This window comes from Stylophora pistillata, chromosome 1 (genome assembly GCF_964205215.1).
Source record: "Stylophora pistillata chromosome 1, jaStyPist1.2, whole genome shotgun sequence".
NCBI lineage: Eukaryota > Metazoa > Cnidaria > Anthozoa > Scleractinia > Pocilloporidae > Stylophora > Stylophora pistillata.
In genome coordinates this window covers 32,390,696-32,401,235 of record NC_142519.1, presented here as the reverse complement: position 1 = coordinate 32,401,235, position 10,540 = coordinate 32,390,696, and the positions used below count along the sequence as shown (strand labels likewise).

General features: G+C 38.8%; 2 protein-coding genes across 2 annotated transcripts; one reads left to right on the top strand and one right to left on the bottom strand.

The window, feature by feature from the left end:
- Nucleotides 1–451: 451 nt before the first annotated feature.
- Nucleotides 452–7,693, top strand: LOC111324373 (uncharacterized). Its single transcript, XM_022927919.2, has 6 exons — nt 452–686; nt 3,405–3,574; nt 4,947–5,154; nt 5,773–5,964; nt 6,073–6,299; nt 6,961–7,693. The coding sequence occupies exons 2-6, from the start codon at nt 3,485–3,487 to the stop codon at nt 7,207–7,209; spliced, it is 966 nt and encodes a 321-aa protein (XP_022783654.2). The 5' UTR covers nt 452–686; nt 3,405–3,484; the 3' UTR covers nt 7,210–7,693.
- LOC111324374 (uncharacterized) lies at nt 7,643–10,442 on the bottom strand. Its single transcript, XM_022927920.2, has 3 exons — nt 9,705–10,442; nt 8,749–9,000; nt 7,643–8,130 (listed from the first exon to the last, which is right to left on the bottom strand). Exons 1-3 carry the CDS (start codon nt 9,861–9,863, stop codon nt 7,762–7,764), a joined length of 780 nt encoding a protein of 259 aa, XP_022783655.2. The 5' UTR covers nt 9,864–10,442; the 3' UTR covers nt 7,643–7,761.
- Between the last annotated feature and the right edge of the window lie 98 nt (nt 10,443–10,540).

Here is a 10,540-nt window from a genome sequence, read left to right as displayed (position 1 = left end):
TTAAATTGACGTTTATAAAAGATAGTGTGCTGATAACCAAAACATGCATAAAATTAATAGTGGCTTTTGTATCAAACAAATTGAAAAAAAGAGTGATCGATCTACCTTGCGCTGTTCGCCTCTTGGTTATCTCGGAGCTGTTCAGGCAAATTTCTAGATTTTGGGCTGTAGCCTTTTAAGTACATGCATTTACGAATAAAGCTAAGCCCAGTTGTTTACCACTCTTTTTTCATATACTTTTAATTATACTTGGAGTTGTGAGAATCGAGTCAGCGAAGGTTTCATTTTTTCTTAGGCTTTTTCCTCAGCATTGTGATGCGAGGTTTCTTATTGTAACCAGTCTTCCGCGTTCATATTTTCAGACCACGTGTAGGAAAGATGTCACGTGCTTCCGATACGGTCGTCTGCTTTTGACGGGTTTTCTTTATCTCTACCAGAAAACAATACAGTGAATAATTCAGCGATAAGGTGTGACAACAGATGACTTCAAAGCAGGTAACGTATTTTGGCTGTTCTCGGACAATAAGCGGTCTTGAGAAACATGATATGGGACGACGAGTGACGCAACCTGAAATGACCACGACGGGCAGAACCAAATAAATCGCCGTGATTCAAGCGATTTTTACCGGCTAAACTGATAATCTGAAGCAATGAATGCTTTCTTTGGATTTGTTGATTTTTAAAAGGTAAGATAGCATACGATCTAATTCAAACTTGTGGCAATATATTACTGACTGGCGACCAAACCATTGCTAACAAACTGATCTAATAATGTTACTAAAAAAATACTGTTCGAGAAAATAGCAAATTTTTAATCATTGCAGATGTCGAAAGCTACGAGATAGGAAGTTTATTCTGAAATTTGTATAAATAATCGTAGTTAGATCAGGGTCGCTGGAGATTTATTTTTAGAAAGCTGTTTCATTGGATATAGAACTATATTTACGATTTTACATGCTCGTGATTTGATGATGCGTTTGCATGGTCACAGCGCTCACATTTCTTGAAAAAAAATCGCAGAAGCTTATCTTTGAAACGGGTTTATGGCCATTTTTTGGGATTTGAGTTAGATTTGAGAGGTAGAACAGAACTGTTGAGTAAGTTTATCGTCAGGAACATCGACAACACGAGGGAGTTGTGTTCAACTTTTTTTCCTTTTAACTTCTTTGAACCTTGTTAAAATACCTTGCTTACTATAAAAAAGAAATTCGCTGAAAGCCTCGAACAAAATCCGAATTGCAAAGATTACACTGCCAGCTCATGTTGGGTTATTTCAAATTACGTTTGTATTTTTTTACGTTCCAACCAGCTACCACGAGGTTTCCTAGAAACAAAGCGGGTAACGATGAATGGTAAAGACACTGGGTTTTCTAGTATCTCCACTTGCAAATTAGCCTAAACACTGAATAGGGTAAATAATGCCTTTGGATCGGACATGTCTTTAGAAACGGACATTTCCCCAATTATTTCTGATGGAATTTTTGAGGCTCACAGCTGCTTTGTACTCGAAATAAAGTCACACCTCCCATTCTTTCCTTCGATTAGTTCAAAATGTAATTATTCACTGATGAAACTGTGATCTACAGCGACGAAAAACCCACTAGAATTTGCCTCGCACCCAACATATGGTTTCATAGCTGTAATAACATGAGAGACAACCAGGATAAGAAAATTGAAACGTTTACGCAAACAAAAATCTACATGTTAACTTACTACGAATATTTAAGTAGTTGACCTACAGGTCCCTAGTGGACGCACATGCTGCAAGGTAGTGCATCTTAGTATTTCAATAGCTAAGTTGGTAGTAACACCTAACAAGTAACTTGGAGGCCTGATTTTTTTAGCCGGATTCTTTACTACAACTGCTTGACTTGCAGCTCACCTGCGATCATCATTGGAAATATTTTCAAATAATTCACACAATTCTACGACATAGCCGTAGTCCCAAAGGCAATCTATCGTTCTCACCAGCTAGAAAATTGTTTCGGTATGCGAGAACTGTTGGGGCCGTGCGGAAATCTTGTCATTTGCATACACTTCCTAAACAATATCCACCAGCCAAAGAATATTCTGGGGTTTAGCATTTTCAAAGCGGGAAGGTACGAGAAATAATCGAAACTGAGCAGCATTCACGGTTGGGTACCTTTCTCTCGAGCCAAATAGGGGGTGGAGACATCAAGTTAAAAGGAGTGAAGCAAATTATGATGTAAGTGTCCTTGACAACCCATCGTAACTACTAAGTTTAAGTGTGTAGGCGATTGCACTTGGTTATCAATTTCCTACGAACTCTCCGTTTGGAAGACATTACAGATCAAAGCTTTGATCCACCTGTCATCTCAAAGGAGCACAAATAAATAACGGAGCTTCGTAGGTACTGATACTTCTACCTGAGTCAGAATTGCAATTGTTCTAAAAACAATGGAAAAAAACAAACACTGTTGGAACATCTTAGCAATAAGCTCCTTTTATTGTATGCTCCTCCTCTAATATTTTTCATGATGTGATATCACGTCTCGTAAACTGTCTCGAGATTGATTACCCATATATAAACATTTATGAACGCATCATGCGTTGTGTAACTCCTTACGTATAGGTCTCGGCGCATGGAGGATTAAAATAGACAATGTGTAGGAAATGAAATGTCGTCGATTTGCATTTTAAACATGAGATGAATAAAACTTACTCATCTCTTAAGTGTCCCTTGGGCCTTTTGATATCCCTTGGCGTTCCTGAGGGAGTCCAGTTTTCTTTCTTACAGTTTAGCGTTCATCATTCAGCTAAGCCAATCCTTAAATCTACATATTGATATGCACCAAAGAAAATTTTGACTGAGGCAACTTTATATTGTTTTGCTTTTTCAAGTTTTGTCTACTTTCTCTCCAAATTGTAAACATACGAGACGCCTTATCAAACATTTCAAACGGCTGCAAAGGCAAGTTTATAACCGTGAAAAACTTCTTCCTCTGAGGATTTATATTTTTCCAGAACTGGTATGTAATAAGAGGCTAAGTTGATATTCTTTAAGAAGAAATCCGCAGAAAATATTTTCCACCGCGGATGAAATAATAACTCTGTTCTCGACTGTTCGGTTAAAAAAAACAATTTGAGAGTTCGGTTAAAAAAACAATTTCAGATATGATAATTTATAAGCTAACGGTTTATTGTGATTAAATGCAAACTCCATGAGATACTAATCTCTACCATGTAGTACTAAATAGAGTTTTATATCTAGAATACTTTTTTTTTCAATTTGACGTTTAATGATTGCAGACCGCTTTTATGATTTTTCAAATCATACACACCAGATGGTGTCTCGCCACCGCACAATGAATATCGTGTCCACGTACAACTTTGCCCTTCTCTTCTCCGTCTCCGTGAAAACAAACTTTTTCCAATTTTTTCAGGATGACATTTTAAAGCTAATGAAGTAATCGAGCTACGAGGTAGTTCAGAGTTTTGATAATCGACGTGAAAAGGAGATAATATGGAATCGAAAAAGGAATGGAGCCGACCTGACGAAAAGATCATTGCTTTCTACGTCGCTCAAGAAGCCGCTGTTGAGAAGAGAAGCGAGGTTAGTCAAGCTCTGGTTACTTTCGTTAGCTCGGGTGTGATGTTGGTAAAGAACTTTGCTACTCGTAGCCGTCTTTTGAGGTTTTTCGTCAGAGGTCGTCACGCAACACAGTCAACTCGGTCGGCGTGGCTTGACAAAGTCAACCCGACAGTTGAGAATTAAACCATAACGGATAAAATTGTTTAAAAATGTAACCTGGGAAATATTGCAACCGAGATTGCACATTCTTTAATCAACTGATTAGACGAATAAAAAAGTACGCTGGGAGAAAAATATTTTGGAAAATACTTTTATTATTGGTTAAGGAAGGCGCCCTTGCCTGGATGTTTGACTGCAAGCGAATTTGGATCGTAGTTTTCGTGTTAGCACCCTGGCTGGGCTACTTAGTGTTGTTAATTAGCAAGATATTTACTCTCACAGTGCTCAGGAAAAAAATCGGTCTGACAGACCATCGGGGAAACCCGACGCGATGATACGGGTTAACTGGGATGGACTAATATGCCAAGGGCCGGGAAGGAGCAACATTACTGGTCACTTTATACTTCGGACAAAAAGAAAAGTTGAGGAAAGAGGGACCACCAGGCTGTTAGATGATTTTAACTAGTTATGGCCACAGAAAGCATTACTCGGTAGGAAATGCCGTCAAGTTTATACTGCCTGAACATTGTTGCACAGCTGTTTTGGCTACTAAAGAGTGATGGGTGCCAATGTAGCCAATGTAGCCTTTCTAACAGAGGCTTTCGTTCCTTACCAACTGAGTGTCTTCAGTGATTCTGTTACTGTACAGACCCCATAGCAAAACGGAATCTATTTGTTTTATATGATAAAAAACAAACTGTTGTTAATGGTGACATCATCTGTGTCTGTCTTTCGATAGATCATAAATAAGAACCAATCACGCTCAAAATATGTGAATAATTTAGCTTATCGGGTGAATGAAAGCTGGACCTAACCTCAGTTTACTTTTCCTCGCTAAACCAGACAAAGAAGACAATAGTGCTGTTCTCAATATTTTGGTTTATCGATTGAAGTTGTCTCAAAATCTCTCTAACTTCTGGTACCATCTTTAAGCGTGGCCACCCAAGTTGACAAAACACGGTCAAGGTTATTAAATTATCGCCGTGCGCCGGCATGGAATTTTACAAAATAATGGCGAAACTGCTGTAGAAACAGGAAGTAACAAGTTTTACTTCAAAACAACCTTATATCAAAAATGTAAAGGGACCAAGATAAACCCAAATGCAACAAATTGGTTTGTAAACCAGATGGGATGCAGAGGCCACTTAGTACACAAATTTACAGTAACCCTGAAACATTTATTTCTTTTATTTATCTATCCATTCATTTGGTTTTTTCATTTTTTTTTTTTCAGGGAAATAATGTTGTGCCTCTTATAAAGTTCTTTTCATTCCTTTGCGTATTTCTTGGTTTCGCTCTTCTTGTTCTCCGCTTGGAATATCAACCTTCTTTTGCAAAGAACTGGTTCAACGAACCTGTGGAACAACCACTCGAGATGACACCTTTTGACTGGGAAATAGAAACAACAAAATCGACGGACTTTGCACGTGAAGGCGGCTCTGGTAAGCGATTTAACTTGTTCAGACTGAATTTAAGTAAACGATTTTTTTTTCTTTACCCTTGAGTAAGCCTCTTTGTCTTTGCCAACGATTATTCAAAAAAAGTTCTTTAATTATCGATCGATCTTACTTCTTATCGATCTTACTTTTCTTATTTGGTCGTTTGAATCCTAGTCCGATTCCCTAGAACGAATATTTACCTTTTACATCAAAACTCTTAATTCCCCCCCCCCCCCCCGTATCAGCGAACGTTTTTCATCTAATGCATTTGTTCTTGTGTTTTTCACGTCCCATTTCCCACCAATAACGTAGCTCCGTCTTTTTGTGCATATACCGCACAAAATCCACAATTCCTTTATTCGCTCTGAAGAAAGGCAAACACCGAAAACTCAGTTGATAAAACCAAATTATAATTTGTGGGTGGGCCGTGCATGAAACTGAAAGAGGCAATGGTGCCACAGTACTCTGATTGGAGGGATCAGTCGTCGCCAAAAGCCTGAGAGAATAAAGCTGGGAGTCAATAGTAAATTGCCTGCCTATGAGGGGGATCATATGAATAGAATAAATAGAAGTCTGCTAGTTCTCCACTGTATTGTAGAAAAATATTCTTGTAACTCTCAGAAGCGTCAGAAGTCCTCCCCTTGGCTGTTTGGGGTTTGTGGGGTCTGTGGAGTGAATGTAGCAAGAGAAAATATTGTCAAGAAGGACAACAACATCGACGTAGAGTATGTTTGTCTTTGGAGGAATCAGCTCAATGTCTGGGTGTCTCCATGGAGGCTAGAGACTGCCCAGCTACTGCCTGTGTTCATGCATGTAAGTTTGGATGGTTTTCTTTATTAAGATGAGGGCCTGCGACCATTTTTGTCAGTGATGAACTTTCTGTAATGAGTGCAATTCTAATTTTGTATATTTTGCTTGCAGATAGTTCCCCTCCCATTTTAGTGGACGAGTCACCAGCGCCGACAACATCATTTCTTGCTATGGAGTGTAACACTACAGTTAAATACGCGGCTAGTGGTAGATTCAGGGACCTTGTACCAAACTCTGTTTATCAATTATATCCTTCTGCTAAGAAGATGTTGGAAAGCGGATTTTTTGCCCTGGAGAGGATTCCCAAACTTATCAAGCACGAGTCTCCTATAATTAAGGTAAAACATGACCTAAGATAGTCAGTCACTCACTCACTCTGTCAAACCATCAGTTACTTTGTAAGTCAGTTCGTCCGCCAATCATTTACTCAGCTAGTCAATCATTGAGTAAATTAGCCAAAAAGCAAGTCAGCCAGATAGTTACTTACTAGTTAGTCAGTCAGCCAGATAGTTACTTACTAGTTAGTCAGTCAGCCAGATAGTTACTTACTAGTTAGTCAGTCAGCCAGATAGTTACTTACTAGTTAGTCAGTCAGCCAGCTATTCACTTGGACGCTTGGTCTGCTGATCAGGCAGCTAGTCAGTTAATCAGTAAGTTAGCCATTGAGTAAGTCAGACGGTTTCTTGGTCAGTGAGCGAGTCACCTAATCATTCAGCTAGATATTCCCCCAGTCAGTCATTATGTTTGCCAATTATTCCGTCGGTTTTTCGGTCAGTCACTTAGTTAGCCAGGCAGTTGGTCGAGAGTCAGCCGGTCAGCCCCTCACATAGTAGGTCAGTCAGTCAATCACTCCGTTCGTATGTCTGTCTTACATTTACTGAGTCAGTCATTTTTATAGTTAGTCAGTCTCTCAATCAGGTATATGTAGCTAATAAGCTTGTTAGGCCGGGCGTTAACTGACCAGTCCTTTAAGTGATTCTTCTCCCAATCCCCATGCAGGTGTGTTTTGAACCGTTTGGAGTATGGTCTCTGACAGCAGCTCGAAAAGTGTTCCACCTAAACAGATCAACGGGAGCCTCTCTGAAAGAAGTAAAATCAAGTCTTGTGGTTGGGCTGGCCATAGCTCTTCGGCCTGATGGGACGTTGTATGGGGCAATGTTAGCTACAGGTACCCCAGGAGGGGTATATAACAACGTTTATTACAGGCGTTTTCGAGGAAGGAGTTTCCAAGAGGATATACCATGGTAGTGGCGTTGAATATATTTTTTGTAACATTTTTGAAACGTTTTAAAAATGTTCTTCGTCAGGTTACGAAGTGAGTCTAGACTTGTACCCATATATTTAGAAGGTCTGGGAACCTACATGAGCCTGTTTACATGCAAGGACCGAGAAAAGAGGGGTTGGTGCACCGTGCTCGATAATAAGAGGCCAAGCGTGAAGGACGGTTTGATGGGAAACTTAATGATTATATATGAAATTTTGAAGTGAAATAATTTATGGAAATAACTAGCTTCATATTCAGCATTCGTTAGAAAAATCGCTTCCCTCAGAGATGTTCATGTTTTGCATCGCAAATAAGTAGATAAATAACAGGAAACGATAAACAAAAGGTGGTATCGAGATTTCTTACGGACTTAAACTGTACAATTTGATTTTTTAAGAAGACATAACGATACTTCAGTGCATTTGCAGTATTCGTGTATTTTTTAAATAAACATTCCTACTTCTTGTAGTTCATCAGATATTGAATTTTTTAACGCAAGCTTTTCGAGTTCACGGCCTGTTTTTTGGTTGCCAGAGTTACACAACATGTTCCTCTTCCATCGACTCCTCCAAACGCCTCATGGGAATGATTAACATAACTTCTCTGTTATACCCCAAAACCTTACGCAATATCTTTAAACCAAATACAGTAAAGATGATAGAGGACGCAAACAATACTATCGAGAAAAACAACAACAATGCCAGAAGAAGAGCGCTGACTCCGGAAGAATCGTCTTGGCTTTCATCAAAGCTATTTATATGATTGGCAAAATACTTGCTGTTCATTTTGAACACGTAGTAGAGAAAGGGAATCTCGAGAATGAGCAACAAGAAGTTTACAAATCCCAGCATAAGGACGCCTTTTTCGTTGTTGTTAAGCATATCTAGCACTTGGATAAACTGCCACTGTAATATAACAAAAATATTGTTATTTGTATCAAATTCCATATTTTACATGATTTGTGCGATTTTGATGGCAAGGTACAAGCATGACTCAAAAAGAGTTTTATAACACACTTAACCCTTAATACTGCTGAATAATTCATTAAGAGGGAGAATAAAGGAAATGGTCGCCAATCTGAGAAGTTTTGATGGTTTAACCGAAATATCCTTGTCAGCACCAAAGGAAACGTGTAGAGAACAGACACTGATGTTACGGTGTAAAGGGTTAAGTTAAACCTATTTGAATATTTTCAACCACAAACTATTGTTGTATGCTGACGATTTTTTATGAAGAAATATCAAGGCTTAGCTCTTTTTACAACAAGTTAGTCTGTGTTCTGGACATGATTTTGTATTGCATTCCTTGTTTTGAATTTTGTATTTGTTCCTATTAGAACTACAACAGCTTTTTACTCCTACTATCCAACTTTTAAACTTTGTTAACAATGACCCTCTAGTGAGGTTAGTATTACTATTTTTAGGCGGCTTTGCAAACAGCTCTTCGCCCTGTTGGTGCCATCCCAACTTCGCATGATCATAATAATAAATGTGCAATACAGACTGAGACCCCAGCCTACCTACCTCACGGAATGGCTTGTATCTCCTCTTGGTCTCAAATTTAAAATGACACAATTCACAGGTGTCTTGCTTGCGCACGTGTAGCCAGGTCTCCATACAATGTTTGTGTACGAAACCAAGACTGCCCCTGCAATCACAGGGACTAGCAAGGAGCTCCCCCAATTCCTGTTCAGATCGCCTGGATGACTTACAAATTCGACAGCTTGGTGTAGAGCAACCCATACTACTTAAGCTGAGGCATTCAATCGATAAAGGCTGTGTAGATATAAACTAAATTAGCTATTTGTTGTACGTTTACTTCTTATCACAGTAAATCATTTGTGAATATTACATTAAGCGGAACAATTTTCGAGTTCCAGTGTCATGCCTTATTTTGGGATAGAATCATAGTTGTTGGACTCGTGATATGTAAAACAACGATGGTGCAGATTTAACACCAAATCGAATCGTACTTTTCTTTAATTTATTTATTCTGTTTGCTTGTTTGTTGTTGTTGTTTTTTTTAATATTACTGTCGTAAAACATGAATTAACGTGGCATTCATCTGATTGGAAGGTGGCGTTTGTTCGAGGGTAGACGAGTTACTCGAGTATTTACTGCAATTGTAAAATGGATTAGGACAGGAAAATACCGAATTAATGAAATTCAAGAATCATCAGATATTCCTTGCTTTACTCAGTCAGGTGCCGTTTTTATCCAGTGCACAACAGTAAGGCAAATACCATTCACTGCAGTCATTGCTATTCAACAGAAATAGTAGCAGCAGAGGCGGAAGCAACGACAACGATAAAAGCAAAATTAATTTTTAGAGGAAATTCTACTTCACAATCTCATAAATGTATTTTTGACTAGGGCCTTTCAAATCGGACGAGAATTTGAATCGGTTCCTCTTCAAAAGCTCAGTTTCTGTGTCAATGTCGTAGGCCTTTCAATTATTTTTAGTTTTCAGGTCAACTTACCGTGGAGTGTTCTATATCATCATCGTTTTTCATATCCTCAACTAGATTATATTCCAAATCTATCAACTGTAATCTTAAGCAAAAACTAGAAATATGACTTTGCTCTGATGCCGCGGAACAAAAAACCGTTACAACGTGACACCTGATGTTCGGCGTCATCTACTCACCACCTTGTTGCTCGCGTAAGACAACGGTTGCCTCAAACTTCGATTTTTTTCATTAAACTGGGGAATCACCTTGATGTAGTGGTATAAGTTTTTGCCGAGAAATCTGGTAATGTGCGCAAACATTTTCCAAGTTACCTCGTAGGACTTTTTTCGTGCTTGCGAACCTCAATATACTCGCGCGCGCCGAGTTTTCCATTAGCGCTCGCCAATAAATTAATACAGCGTCTTTCATGTACATATTCACATAGAATGACTAGTTATTCTGCCTAAGAAAAACTGCACAAACTTTTCATCTTTCATGAGTAGATAGTTGCCTCGTATTCAGAGGACACCTCCATTCAGGAGACAAACTTTGATCCAGGAAGCTTATTCATGTAACTTTTGTGTTTGTTTACCTCTGTGAAAGGGAAAACTCCATGCCATTCAGAGCAAAGGGAAACTTATTCTTAAACCTGAAATGTACCTTGTGCGTTCTCTTACATCGATGTAATGCACGTTGTGGGAATCCAATACACAAATCGCAGAGCTTTATGTTAACTATTGTTTTCATACATCATCTAGCTGCTTGAAATAATACTTACAGCCGATTCGAAGGTAGGAAAACGAAAAGATGTCCGATAATAATTGCTTCGTTTGGTAACTCATCAATCGTTACAGAACTCGTGAAAC

Coding starts and splice junctions, on each gene's coding strand:
- LOC111324373 (XM_022927919.2), top strand. CDS start 3,485: ATGGAATCGAAAAAGGAATGGAGCCGACCTGACGAAAAGATCATTGCT. Junction 5,965..6,072: donor TACTGCCTGTGTTCATGCAT/GTAAGTTTGGAT, acceptor TTTTGCTTGCAG/ATAGTTCCCCTCCCATTTTA. Junction 6,300..6,960: donor ACGAGTCTCCTATAATTAAG/GTAAAACATGAC, acceptor ATCCCCATGCAG/GTGTGTTTTGAACCGTTTGG.
- LOC111324374 (XM_022927920.2), bottom strand. CDS start 9,863: ATGACGCCGAACATCAGGTGTCACGTTGTAACGGTTTTTTGTTCCGCG. Junction 9,001..9,704: donor ATGATATAGAACACTCCACG/GTAAGTTGACCT, acceptor ATATCTACACAG/CCTTTATCGATTGAATGCCT. Junction 8,131..8,748: donor GATACAAGCCATTCCGTGAG/GTAGGTAGGCTG, acceptor GTTATATTACAG/TGGCAGTTTATCCAAGTGCT.